This window comes from Lycorma delicatula, chromosome 2 (genome assembly GCF_047948215.1).
Source record: "Lycorma delicatula isolate Av1 chromosome 2, ASM4794821v1, whole genome shotgun sequence".
NCBI classification, from domain to species: Eukaryota; Metazoa; Arthropoda; class Insecta; order Hemiptera; family Fulgoridae; genus Lycorma; species Lycorma delicatula.
Window position 1 is genome coordinate 49,173,373 of NC_134456.1, and position 15,313 is coordinate 49,188,685.

At 30.0% G+C, this 15,313-nt stretch overlaps 2 protein-coding genes across 3 annotated transcripts in view; one reads left to right on the plus strand and one right to left on the minus strand.

Annotated features, from left to right (window-relative positions):
- Positions 1-15,017, plus strand: part of Gk1 (Glycerol kinase 1) — a 50,711-nt gene extending 35,694 nt beyond the window's left edge. Inside the window, exons 4-11 of the mRNA XM_075355248.1 lie at positions 1,145-1,362; positions 3,635-3,744; positions 3,979-4,081; positions 7,619-7,729; positions 9,100-9,353; positions 11,845-12,050; positions 14,118-14,255; positions 14,862-15,017. Of these exons, the coding sequence (XP_075211363.1) occupies positions 1,145-1,362; positions 3,635-3,744; positions 3,979-4,081; positions 7,619-7,729; positions 9,100-9,353; positions 11,845-12,050; positions 14,118-14,255; positions 14,862-14,935 (1,214 nt within the window). The 3' untranslated portion in view covers positions 14,936-15,017. The remainder of the gene's footprint in view (positions 1-1,144; positions 1,363-3,634; positions 3,745-3,978; positions 4,082-7,618; positions 7,730-9,099; positions 9,354-11,844; positions 12,051-14,117; positions 14,256-14,861) is intronic.
- Positions 1-15,313, minus strand: part of Tbce (Tubulin-binding cofactor E) — a 109,374-nt gene that overhangs the window by 76,768 nt on the left and 17,293 nt on the right. Inside the window, exon 2 of one of the 2 annotated variants that reach the window (XM_075355247.1) lies at positions 12,567-12,629. The exons of the other annotated variant lie outside the window; for it this stretch is intronic. The gene's annotated coding sequence lies outside the window, so the exon portion shown is untranslated. The remainder of the gene's footprint in view (positions 1-12,566; positions 12,630-15,313) is intronic. 2 annotated transcript variants of the gene reach the window in all.

Here is a 15,313-nt window from a genome sequence, read left to right on the forward strand (position 1 = left end):
TATTGATGCTTGTCATACTAATGCCCAAAGATGCCTCGATCTAACGGTATGTCACATAACGATCTTAGTTTATCGGTTAACGCACAGCATCGATGCTTTCTGGCACAACAACCGATTTTGAACGACCTTCACCGAATTCGTCCTGGAGCGAACGTCGGCCAAGATTGAATTCGTTATACCGGTTTTTTACAGTGCTGTAGGATGGTGCTTTATCGCCGTATAAAGAATTAAGTTCATCGATGCACTCTTTGTCTTGATAATCCATGTCGAAAATTATGAAAAATAATCGCACGAAAATGTTCACGAGTTAATTCCATTTTTTCCCAGAGATGAATTTTTCAAATTACTGTAAACAACACAAATAGCGCTCAAATGACAAAATATTCTGAAGAAGGTTATGTTCAACAATGCCAAGTTTCCAGTAGAAAGGTCAGATGGCGCCAAGGCCAGAAATATTAATAGCAACCATCGGTAAGGGTACTTATGAAATAACAATCAACGTATTTATACAGACACTTATTGTTACCTTAATTATATACAATATTCTGTTACTTGGAAATGATATCACTTATAACCCGCCGACTCTAGAAGTGTAGAATGTCTCAAAATAAAGGCGTAACATATATTTCCATACTGTACAATCTGATACAAAATATAGAGAGGGAAGATGGACATCCTAGTAAATTTACAATTAAATATTACAGCTAAATAAATAATGGTTCCAGAATCTAATACTGCGTTTAAAACTGTTTCTCTACGAAATTATATGTAATGCGTGACTTCAAATAGTACTTTCTAAAAGCAGATTGTGGCAAAAAAACTAAAATTATCAATTACGTCCTTTAAAATTCTAATTTGAATACAGGACATCAGATGGATGGAATCTGGCATAGCGAGTATTGTTACCGACATGGTAGAGTAGGGTTGCGCTAAGGAATTGTTCTCGCAGCACTTTTATCAGGTTGACTGTATAATCAATAATAATACTTTATCAGGCTATTTTGATAATTTGACAAGAAGTAACTGATATAATATTAGCTCACATAAATAGTTAAATAATAACATCAAATTATTGTTGATCTCTACGGTGAAGCGATAATTCTATTGATTTCCGTACTAATAACTGTTTTTTTCCCCTAATTAGTTTGGCTGGATGCAAGAACTGCGACAACAGTTGAAGAATTATTGGAAACGGTTCCGAATAGATCAAAGAACTGTCTTCAACCTTTATGCGGGTTACCTATAAGTCCTTACTTCAGTGCATTAAAGGTCAGATGGTTAATTGACAACGTACCGAAAGTAAAAGAAGCGATCGATAATAAAAGATGTATGTTCGGAACGATAGACTCCTGGCTTATATGGGTAAGAATGTATTTTATAAAAAAAGTACTAAACGTAAAAATTGAAAGTAGATAACTTAACGCAATCGGAAAAAAAATAAGCGTTATTAGGTACAAAAAAGTGGTAATAAGAAGTAAACAGATAATAATTACCAACGTATAAGGGGAACTGTTTATTCTACAGAGCAGAAAAACACACAATTATACCTTCTACATACACAGGTAAAAAGATTTTTTAAATAATATTATATTTAAAATATTCGATAAAATTTTAGTTTTTTATCACTAATTAAGTGTTTCATTAAAAATAGCATACAATATACAATTCACGAAATACAACATACTGTAATGTACCTTTAGTTACAGAGACTGACATAATATTAGCAGTATAAAATGATTTTACTGAAACTATTTACGGTATTATGAAAATACGACTAAATTCAAAGGCTGATAACATAACTAGTATGAAATTGCAAATATTGATAACAAAAATTGTATGTAGTTAAATCGTTTAGTTTACATTAGAAATAAAGCGAGCAAGCTTTATAAAAAAAAAAAGCCGTAACAGTGATTTCAAGATGCATTTATAGCGAACATTTTTTAAAAACTAGTTTATTTTTTAAAATTGATTTATGAGTAAGCAGTATACAGAATATGCAACTGTAATTAGTTTTACGTTGATTTTTAAAACTTTTTTAACAGTAATAAACTACAAGTATTTTCATTACCAGTCATTTGAAAAGTCTTGTATTCAGTCAGCACATGCGACTCCCTCCGGAGAAGGGGGCGCATTGCTCCCTCTAAATAACTAGGGCCCGGGTAGGCGTATTCCTGCTAGCCCATAAGCTGATAGTACCGAAAGGACTTCAGCGAACGGACTGAAGGGGAATCACGCCGGGAGTACGAGGCTCAAAAGCTTAGTCTCCCACGGTCAGACCAAGTAAATAATTTTCACGCTGGTCCATACGGATAGGAACGCAAATCACCAAATCCGTCCGTAAACAAAAATTAATATTTTATAACCGCCACTAAATAACCCATGAAACCCGCCCGATAATAGAAAGATACAGCAGCAAGGAACATTGCCCAGGCTCTGCGATCTGTAGGGAGAAATATTGAAATTCCCGCCATTCTTGGGTTTCGTTGCCTGTTGTATTCTTGTGTGTGTGACAATATATGACCGAGTTTGCCGGTTTATCTTTTCTTGAAGTAGCTGAGAATTCTTTAGCTTTCATTTTAACCTCTTAATTCTCTGTTTGAAGCATTTCTGTCGGTTAAATATTGAATATTCTTCAGAATAATTACATTTAAAAGGCCTCAAAAAATGGTTCATGGACTAGGATCTGTGTTTCAGCACCTTAATGATACAGAACTGATCTGTATATTAATGAAACTATATCTGACATCAAGCGAAAGTGTATAACTTACAAGCAAATTTCTTCATATTAAAAAAAAAACATTATTTACGCCATTTCTAAGAGAATTTCCATTTTCACTGTCGGTTCTAGATCTTCAGTAATCTTATTCGAAAGATATTTAAATTTCTAGACCTTTCTTTTTCTTGTTTAGCATCTGAGAATTATCGTTCAGGTATTACTTCAGAGGATGAATGAGGATGATATATATGAGTGAGTCTTGTATAGTCTCAGTTCGAACATTCCCGAGATGTGTGGTTAATTGAAACCCAAACGCCAAAGAACACTGATATCCGCGATCTAGTATTCAAATCCGTATAAAAGTAACTAACTGCCTTCACTAGGACTTGAACGCTGGAACTCTCGACTTCCAAATCAGCTGATTTGGGAAGACGCGTTCACCGCTAGACCAATCCGGTGGCTTAAATTTCTAGACTGTTGAACGAGTGGTTAATTTGGATATTAGGCCAAGTGTTGTAACGCCTACTAAACTTGATATTGAAATTATTTGAACTTTGCCAAAATAATTTCCATTCAATGAGATCGATTTCTTTAGAAACCCTATTCATCAAGCATTTCAGCCCCTCTGTTGTGTCAGCAAATATGACCAAGAAATCGGTCTCCCATCCTTTAAGTTTAACGCTAACGTTTTAATTTCAGCGTAATTACGATAACTTAGTTATTAGTTACATATTACAAACTTGTATTCCTTTACATTTTTCTATCTTACATTATCAAAATGTAATTTGTATATAACCCTTGAAAACTGAAATAGAATCAATATACTCTTTTTTCTTTCTTGCCGACGATAAAAAAAATGAAATTCAACGCAACACAAAGAAATTATGTTAATAAAATTTATTGGCTACCTTATTTCAGAACTTAACTGGAGGTAAGGATGGTGGGAAGCACATAACAGACGTTACAAACGCATCAAGAACAATGCTAATGAATATACAATCATTATCATGGGATCCACAACTGTGCAGGTAATATAACTTTATGCGATTAACATACAATATCTGACGTGAAAATAAGAAAATATTTTTAAATAATTTTTTTTCTTTTTATAAAGTAAATAAATGTCTGTGAAGCAATTTTCAGACTGCGGACGGTTCCCTAAAACACCTGTATCGTACTTACTGTAACGATTAAATTTAAAAAAAGATTTTATATTCTCAACTTATTTGGAAAAACGACTTTTTCAATATTTTTTTTTACAGATTTTTTGACATTCCAATGGATATTTTACCAAAAATTTGTACTTCTTCTGAAATTTATGGTTTAATTTCAAACGGTTCACTCAAAGGAATTCCAGTTTCTGGTGTAAGTAATTAGAGATTTTTTTTACACAACATTCATTATTATTGTGATGACCTAAGTACACGCACAGATGCTCAAACACACTGCTTGCAAAGCAGTAAAATAACATTGCGTAATAGATTTCCTTTCAGAAATTAAAAGTAAACATGGCAGAACAATTCTTAGAAAATTAATAATACACTGAGATAATGATATTCAAGTTCTAATTCAACAAATATAAAATTAATTAAGGAATCTACTATCCACAGAAAAATGAAAATTAAAATAGCTGATTTTTTTTGTTTGATTTAATCAGTTCATTAGATTTAAGATAAAGTTTTTAATTACAGACATATATAAATAAATTTTGAAAAAAAATAGCTTAAATTTACGTTTTTCTGGCGCAATAGCAATTAAGATAAGAAAAGAATTTAAGAATAATTTGTACTTTGTTATTAATAAATGTAAAAAACAATAGAATATGTTGTACGATAACAACATAATAATTTGAACTGAATCACATCTAATGTGAAAATAATGAGGGGTAAACGTGAAGTTTCAATAATATTAAAAAAAATATATAATCTATTTCAATCACCATCAATGACACATGTATAATTAACATAATATAAAGATGTTACGCAGAAATACTTCTTTTTTTTTCCTGTTTAGCCTCCGGGAATTACCGTTCAGGTAACGTCAGAGGATGATATGTATGATTGTAAATGAAGTGTAGTCTAGTACAGTCTCAGTTTGACCATTCCTTAGATGTGTGGTTAATTGAAACCCAACTACCAAAGAACACTGGTATCCACGATCTAGTATTCAAATCCGTAAAAGAGTAACTGACTTTACTAGAAGTTGAACGCTGGTACTCGACTTCCAAATCAGCTGATTTGGGAAGACGCGTTCACTAGACCAACCCGGTGGGTAATACGCAGGAATACTATTGTAGTTAAACGTTACAGTATTTCGTTGCAACAAATCCAAAATCCACAAATATTTTCATACACAGAGATTTCTTACAGATGACACTCGCATACTACAAATCAAACCTCCAATCGACTGCAGGAGTCTACGGCATAGAATTAATTTATTTTTCCTTTAAACGTGGAAATAATAAATCATTTCACAGTAATTTTGAAATAACTCTAAAATAACGTTACGCCCATATGAAGAATTTATAGCCGTACTGCGTATTCACAATGAATTTATCGATATCCGCTTTAAGGATATACGGTAGAACAAGGAGCGTCAGTTTAAATCATAAGTGTAAGGGAAGGTCGTTTTTCAACTTTCTGTAAATGTAACAAGTATTTGAAAACACACAGCTCATTTGTCCATTATCTTGAGTAGTATCCACAAATAATCCTCCGGTTATAAATACGTACTTTTTAAAACCTTCATACTAAATATATAGAAATATAATATATAGAATTAGTATAAATCTAGTATATATATATATATATATATATATATATATATATATATATATATATATATACTTATTTATAAATTGTTTATCCTTAATATGCAAATAAAGGTTTTGTTACCGGTGGAAATCTACTAAACAAAACTTCAGTACAAAAAAAGATTTCCATACATTAAGAATCGTTAAATAAAAACCATGATCCTGGTTCAAACATTTTTATATGATTACAGCAAAATGTTTACGTAAAAGTTACTGTATGAAGAGAGATTCGCTTAAAAATTAAACAAACTACATTTTTGTTTATTCTGGGCGAAAAACGCTTTAGCGTTATCATCGCCTCAACACGATTTGTTTTATAAACTATGTCAAAAAAAAAAAAATCACAAAATTCACAATTAAAAATTTAAAAGAAACGCTCAGAAAATAAAAAATGTAATATAAACACAAAAATATAGTATAAAAAAAAATTAAAACTTAAGGGACAAATTTAAAACCAAAATACAAAAAAAAACTAATATTAAAATAAAGATAGAACAAAAACTTAAGCTAAAACACAAAAACATACAAAAAAATGTGTAAAATATTAGCACCCCGAAGAAATAAAAACACCTGGTCTAAAACTTCTTAATTATTTCCCAGGATTTGACGAAAATTCCCGGGCAATTTAAACTTAAGACGCAAGGCCGCATATCGTACGCATTCCACAAGAATGTGGCGCAGTCATGCGGCAGTTGCATCGTATGCATACCGGTGCGTTTACAAACTACAGAACGGAGTAATCATGCGTATAAAAATAAAGTTGTGTGTCAGTCAAGTTGTTCCGACTGAAAGGCTAATCAATTTTTAATGAAACCAATACGCTGATTTAACCTTGTCACGATTCAGATTTATGATATATAGCGATTCAAAAATACTAATAACATTTTAGAAAAACAAATCGATAAGGAGACGTTTTGACTTTATGATACTTTGAACTTTTGGCTACGAAATCTTTTTCTCGGTTATTACGCTTGTAGTAAAGGAGTAAAAATCCTACAGATACTGCGATCACAACCGTCTTAGTGGATGTAGCGTGTTTAATTTATTTAATTAATGTCCTAAACCGAAACACAAGATATAATAGATTTTAAACTGTACTTGATGCAATTACTAGGCCTGAAAATGAGCTGTACTACTGAAAACATATCTAAGAGAACAGAAAAACAAAATGCCTAATATTTTGACAACGGGATTTTAAAGACAAGTTTAAGACAGCTCTTGCTTGATAGATTACCCTTATAGGAATACTACGTTTTTTTCTACAATAAAATTTCTGTTAATATTTAGAGAGTACATAATTTATTCTATATCATTTGTTAAATTTTGGTTAAAGTTCATTAAAAAAATTTGATAAAATGCATCCCATCTTTAGGGGATGAGGTAAAGCTTTAGACATGTGCTAATCTGAGTATACTGGTAGTGACAAAAGAATTTTTTTTAACAAAGAAACCTATCAAAAATGAATGCTGACTTTTACCGATCCATTTAAAAATATAATAAACTATCATGAATGTGTATAATGTATAAAAAAACATTTTTTATATGTTTTTATATTTTCCCTAAAAATTGAAAAAAAAACAGGAAAATGTAAAAATTACTTTAATATTATGTTAAAAACTAATGTAGTAACAACAAATAAATTACACAAAACCCTCTGAAATACCTATTTTCTACATATGTAGAAATAGAATGTTAATAAGAGGAAAGAGTACAAAGATTCATTTCTGATGGGAAGAAATGATCTATTAAATGGTATTGAAGAAGGAGGTAAACCGCTTTCAGGAATTTGGTGTAGAGAGATAGAATAAAAGGTTATTGATTATTTTAGTACAATTTAATTTAGCTACAAAAAAAAAGGGAGTAATTTCTAAATATACAATAGTACTAAATTATTCTTTTAACATTTTATATCTACTGCTGCTTAATTCTTAATTCCTTCACCTTTAATTTTGTGTATAATTGAGAAAGTGTGATACATTATTTTTCTTCTTGATCTATATAATGTTCAACCGTATTAAAAATTTATTTGAAAATTCACTGTAGTATACTAATGATAATATAATTTAAAAAGACAATTGTTTTTTTTATAGTGCTTAGGAGATCAACATGCAGCTTTACTAGGACAAATGTGTTTGAAACAAGGTCAAGCAAAAAGCACATATGGAACTGGTTGCTTCTTATTATACAATACCGGTTTAAATGTAAGAACAAATTGTATTACTAAATAATTATAAGATGATTTGGACGACAGAATGTTTCTATTTTCTGATTAAATATGTATACGTATCACAAGGTTAATAAAGGGTTCCAATAAGTTTATGTGTAGCATAATAGATATTAGAAAAACAGCATTTGCAGGCTTAAAATTCTTAGAAACTTGTTTCTTTCTAGTGTATAATAAATCAGAAATCTAAACATATAAAATATATCGTAACAAAGTCCGATTCGGGGTAAGGTGGTAAACTTACATCCTGATAGTTTCTGTAAATTCTGAAACGTTTCTCAGATTAGTATCCTGGAAACCGAAGGAGATGAAATGTGTATATCCAAAGCTGCATTCGACGAGTTGGTTTCCACAGACAATCTTAATTAAGATCGATAGGTGTGATTCACTGCATGCTGGGGCAACATTTTTTTTGTTGCTCACGATCATGACAGTTGATTCCATTTAAAGAAATCTTAATTATCTGTGGATAGCTTTGGCTTCGAGGATTAAAATGTAAGATGACAGTTGAAAAGTAGCAATTTTAACAGGACACCGCCCTCAAAATACTCTTTATATGGAACTTTATTGTCATATTTATTAAGCGTTTCATGATCTCACTTTTTATTTCTTTATCAGATGAAAATCATGAGACAAGATTTTCCTTCATTAGGTGTAAATAAAAGGTGTGAGGTCAAGAATTTTCCAACCCATCCTTTCAGTTTTTTGATGCGAGACAATAATCTGGCAATTTTTAGCAGAGGATATTTTGAGGCTGACATCGCATTCAGAAAAACTTTTAACCGGTTTAAGGATTAAGTTGAAAAACAATAGGAAAAATCTTAATTTTGTTATAAATTAAAATAAAATTCAAAGTAATCAAAGGTACATAAAAACAAAAAGTGAAATAGTAAGCCTAATTTTTACAATAAATTCCTGCTTTCTTAAGTCACTGAAAGGAATTATCTTATTTTGTGTAAGAAAATGCAGTAAAAATATGTGGTTTTACTCGTACATATCAAATGTTGAATAATACTAAGTTATGTGCAAGACAATTTTATTGTTCAAAAATGTGTAGAAAAGCAATAAGTACAAAACCTGAAATTATTATAAAATTAAGGAGTGAAATAAGAACTTGAAATAGAATATTATAAATTGTATTTCATTGTACTGGTTTAGTTCAATGACATGTCTACAGAATGGGGATAGCTACAAGTCCATATCAGGACAGTTATTATCAGACAACATAAACCGGCACTAGGTTATTCTACACCATCTCTGTGATACAATTTATAAACCTACATAATATATAAGAAACAACTATTTATATAATCAGAATAAAACAATTCCTTTTTCAAAATTTTGCAGAAAGTAGACTCAAAACATGGACTACTAACGACTGTTGCGTGGAAATTAGGTGATGAAGAAACAGTATATGCATTAGAAGGTTCAGTAGCCATAGCAGGGGCTGCTATTAACTGGTTAAAATATAACATTGAATTAATAAATGACATTACAGAAATAGAAACACTAGCGAACAGAGTAATGCACACTGGAGATGTTTATTTTATACCGGCATTCTCTGGCCTTTATGCACCATACTGGCAACCGGATGCACGCGGGTGAGGTATTAGTTAACTTAAATGCATGAAAATTACATTAAAAATAATGATAAAACTCTTTTTTTATTGTTGTGCATGATAAAACACATCATACTACATCAATGCTTGATGGATGATGTAAAATATGTTACATTGCATTGATCGTTACTAAAATTAGAATACTTTAAATACTAATGTACTTTAAATTAAGATTAAATATTATTATTCACATTTAAAACATTAATTCCTAACATCATATAAATGTTAGATACCCTCTGTCAGAAAATTGTGTCTAAAACAAATGCCACATTATTACTTAGGCTCAAAGAAACTCAACTTACATTTTTAATAGTAGTGTGAAGGAGAAGTTAATGTAAAACAAAACAAACAAACAAAAATATATATATATATATTTAAATTATTTAAATTACAAATTCAAAAGATTTGGAATAAAAAACAGATCAAAATCCGTTATATAAAGCCCACAACACTTAAAACATTTTTCTATAGAGTTATTTTTAAACATGTTTTTTAGTTACACATGAACTTATTATATTCATAAAATTATAAATATAATCTAACCAAACTTAACCTACATTCACTTTTGCTCGCTAACCTTGACTGGTGGGCGAAGGTTGGCGAGCGAAGCGAGCATAGGTTAAATTTGGTTAGATTGTAACCTTTTGCAATTGTCTCTCTACAGTAAATGTCTATAGAAAAATGTTTAAACATTGTGGGCATGTAACGAATTTTGACAAAAAAATGATAGAAAATAGGAAAAATGTTTAATATATCTTGCTTTTACAAGTTTGTAAATTTACGTACATTTCTTAAAGGACATTACCTTTTAGCAACAAGTAAATAAATTTACCTTTGAAGTATTTATATTGTAAAATAATAATCAGATTTAAATGCAGGGCGGGTTTTCTGTAAAACCACTTTTTGCTGTCACTTGAATACATTTAAAAATTGATTTAATTCAGATACTTTTACTAGAAGGTTCACTACACGATTAGATGAAAGGATATTATTTACACCATCCTGACTACAAATCAGATATAAACATACAGGGAAAGAAAAAAATAATTAAATGCTTTACTTTTACTAAGGAAATATGAAAATCTATGGTTCCTGGTACTGGGCTCATAATTTGAATGTTATTCCCAGATTATTAACTTCAGAAGTTTACCGTGAAACAATAATGACTGTGGAGAGGTGAAATATGGCATACCTTTTCTTTGCAAGCTACTGCCAATTTGCATACGCCATTATATCTTCACCAGTCAGTCCTATGTATTTAGATCATTCTACAACAATCCAACTTCTCAGTTTACCTCTTCTGTTGCTATTCTAAATCTAAATTTCCATACTCGTAGTTTCCTTACCTATATAAACATTTTTAATCTAATATCTGATGACTGGATCATTCAGATAACAGTTCCAGCGCATACCATTAGACACAGTTCCATTCAGAAAAATCTAAATTTTAAAAATAAATTTTTTGAAGATGATACTCTCGAGAGGTTTCCAAATAAATGGAAAAAGGCTTAAGAGGCTGATGAGCACTAAACGCTACAGTTATAATATCTACAAGATCGAGTTACACTTTTCAACTTCCTCTTCTTTCATAATCTTTTGTCAATTTAGAGAATAGGACAAATAATCGGCCAAGGAAAGTTAAAGATATTAACTTGTGCATTTATTGAGTGTTCTGGAATGTTCGAAATATATGGTCATATTAATAAAATGACCTGACCTGCATTTTACAACAGATCTCTAATCGCAACAGGTCTGCTGCTTATTTGAATTTACTTAAGCAGTACTTTAATAAAATAAGTTTTTATTTTTAATAGAACACTTTTTTTTTACAGTAATGAAGCAGTGCAGACCTATGTAAGGCAGGCAATAGTAATTTTAAGCAGGCTTACTTCTTAATAGTTTGTGACCAAAATATTGATATTATGAAGCTGAAAAAATAAAAATTCTAAAAATAACCTGATATGAAAAAAAATCATAAATGTATAATGATAAAATTAAAGAATGCACATAGTTTCAAAATAACAATTAACAGTAATCTGAATACTTATTCAATTGTTATAGAAAACTTTTAGCATTATATTTCATCTCAGCAGATCATAATTATTAATTATTTTTACCTAGTATTAATAAAGATGATATACAAATTCAATTAAAATATTTGTATACACAAAATTCATGTTAGTATATATTTTAAAACATATTTTCAATGTTCATTAGAAATAGATTAATGAAACATCAGAATAATATACAATTTCATTAAAACAAAGAAGAAAAAAAAATTTAATTTACTTCAATATTGTAATCTATGCATTAAAATTTACAATAATCTTGAGTGGAATATTATTTTATATTATTTAACAGTATGTTACAAAAAATATATACACATCTGTCAAAGACAGGCATTTTAGCCAAATAAAATAAAAATACTAAATACTATTTATTATTGATAGTAATGTGAATAATGAAAATGCAGGATAATATGTGGAATAACAGAAGAAACACAAAGAGGGCACATAATACGAGCAGCATTGGAAGCTGTGTGTTTCCAGACAAGAGATATATTGGAGGCGATGCATAAAGATTGTGGAATTCCTTTGGACCGTTTGCAAGTAGATGGAGGAATGACAAAAAATAATCTATTAATGCAACTACAAGCTGATCTTTGTGGAATACCTGTAGGTACGTATGGCTACAACATTAAATTTAAAAAGTCAGAAAACATTTTATAACAATTGTTACTTAAAAACTGCAATTTTTTAAAAGAGTAAATTAACATAAAACTTAAAATGCCTTAAGTCAAAATATAAAGTTAAACATAACTTTTTTAAATTATTAAACAGATAAAAACCATTTACTATAATTTTTTATTAACACTTTTTTGTGCGGGGAAAATATAGAGGTGTCTGAAAAAGAATTCAGGGTTTCATGAATGAATGTAGGTTTTTATTTTGTAGCACTCAATAATCTTTTATGAGTAGCAACAACTAAGTTTCAGTTGACACATTCTCCATCAGATAGCAGCTGTGTCAAGACTGTTGTATGGGCAAGCTGTTATGAGCTCGGGCTTCAGTACCATGGCATCATGCAAGAGAAAGTACAGTGTGTGTACCGATTCGCAGAAACGAAATCAATAATTGCTGTACAAAAAAATTATACAAGAGTCTATAGTAAGAATTCGAGTGAAAAAAAGCTTACATGAATGGTCTCAACAGTTTTTGACACCAGAAGTGGTTTGAAAGGACTCTTCACCAGGTAGACCTAAAACACAGAAAGAATTCGACTGTCTTTTCAACGAAGTCTAAAACGTTCACTTCTTAATGTTAGTAGTCAACAAAATATTCTTATAAGCACTAACCGTGGTGTTTACCGTTTGAAACTTTATGCTTATAAACTACAGTTACTCTGTGAAATTAAACCTCACAATAAGCTGTAGAATTCAATTTTGTCATGACCGTGCATTATACCTGCAGGGCATTTTATTTTCTAATGAAGCTACATTTCATGTTCATGAATCACTGTCAAGTATGTAGCTCAGAAAATCCGCAAGAATCAGTGGAATTTGTCCCACCTTCCACTGTGTGACAAAATGAATGTCTGGTGAGGTATCATGCATAACTGAATTTTTGGGGAATTTTGTTTTTCACAAGCAGACATGGCAAGCAGATTTTTCACAAGCAGATTGGCATAATGTACTTGGACATGCAGAAGAAATTTGTGTTTTCACTGAATGAAATTTTACGGAGGGCCTAAAATTCCAACAGGATGGAGCTCCTCCTCATTACGCAGAAGTTGTAGTCAAACTCCCATTGTTTGACTACCACGAAGTCCTAATTTGAAGTAGATAGATTTCTTCTTCTGGGACTTCATAAAAGACATTGTATACTGAGAAAAATTCTGGGCACTTGTCAACCTGCACCAAAGAATAACAGCAGCCATGGCAGTGATTCTTGCAGACATGCTCGCCAAATTGCAGAACGAGGTAAATTATCATTCTCATTCCTGCAAGGCTGTAAATAATATGCATATTGGGTCAAATTAAGAGGTAAAAAACAACAAAGACTTTGTACTTCATGTAATAAAACATATACATTTGTAGTTCTTAACATAATAAAGCAGAATTAATTTAAAACCGTGGAGTTCTTTTCAGACAACCAGTACAGGTACGCAAAACTTAGATTTGCTCCTACTCTAATACTCTGTTAAATACAGAATTACATTTTGTTACTTTCTACCAAATAAAAATAATAATTTTTTTTTATTAGAAAAAAGCTTGACAAAAAAAATATTCCTTAAGAATAACAAATTATTTTGTTCTTCTTTTAATACAATATAACTTTTATTTGTCAAAAGTAAGAATCCATTGGTAATCTAAAATTAAGCAGTTAAATGTACCTGAATTACGTCAAATACATCAGTAGTTAAAATATAAACAGTAAATATTTTCAGAGCAAACTTACATTTTGATAATTTTACAGCTGCAATTTGAAGATTAGATCATTTACATAAATTATTTTCAGTACTATTATTATTTTTTGTAATTTTCACTAAATATAAACAAGAGAGAATTAGTATTTTAACAAACAATTAAAACATCTTTCTAAGCTCAGTAATAATATAAAACAAATAAAAGAAAATTAAACTTTTCAAAACACTTTATGATTTTTTATTCTTTTAAGAAATGACATGAATTACATAGAATTTAGATTTTGGACGAATACAATAATTGAACTTTGATTTTTTTAATAGTACGACCAAAGATGACTGAAACCACTGCGCTTGGTGCAGCAATGGCAGCCGGTTATGCAGAAGGTGTTAAAGTTTGGGATATATGCAACACACGCGGTGAAGTCAGTGACAGGTTTCTACCGGTTGTTACAGAAGAAGGTTTGTCTATAGTTAATATAATAACAATGAATAATTCACTTCCCATCATTTATTTTTTTATTATAAATTTATTTCATAGTTTACTAGCCAACTTAATCGTAATTTGGACAAACAAATTTTAGGGACATTTATTTGCATTAACACTATTTCAATAAGCTCACCATATCATATCACTTTACTTCAATTGTAGATAATAAAATTTAAACATAATTAAGCCAACAACTACGGGAAGATAAACACCCGACTATTTAAACTAAACCTACACTATTGTCTGATCTATTTGTTGTTAAACATATTTCATGAAAGAAACACACAATGGTAATTAGATTTTACAAGCATCATTTACTTTACTAAAAAGCCTGCCTACACTCTATTCCTGATCATATGTAATATTTTGTGTTTGTGTGTTTGTGAGACACATACATATACATACAATGTTTTTATTTACTTTTTGTAAATAATTATAATGTGAACTTAATGTTAGAAGAGCTACTTTACTGAAACATATTTGTATCATAAATATAAGTTTATCCAATGAAAAATAAGAATCTTTCATAAAGAAATTTTTTTTAGGAATCCTAATGCTTTATCATTATTTACTTTCAGAACGTGATAACCGCTATGAAAAATGGAAGATGGCAGTACAAAGAAGTTTTGGATGGGATATATCACAGAATTGAATATAAAAAAAATAAATAACTTCAACAAGAAAATTAAATTAAAAGTAAAAGAATATTAAATAAGATACTGATTGAGTTGTTAGTTTGTTTCATTATTAAGAATTTTATAAAACACTGTATTATGAATGTTCCTCTTCTCAGTAGCATAAAACACATTACACAAGTAAATAAAAAATTATTATGAAAAACAAATTACAGATAATCTACTATAACTATCATTCTGGATGCAGATAATCAAGGAGTTAAGTAGGAATCAATATTATAGTGATATAATGAATAATATCATACTTTAATAAGGATAATCAAATATGGGCCAGCAAACTTGATAATTAATGCAGTTAAGATGACAATTAACTGGCTAGAAATAAATATCTACTG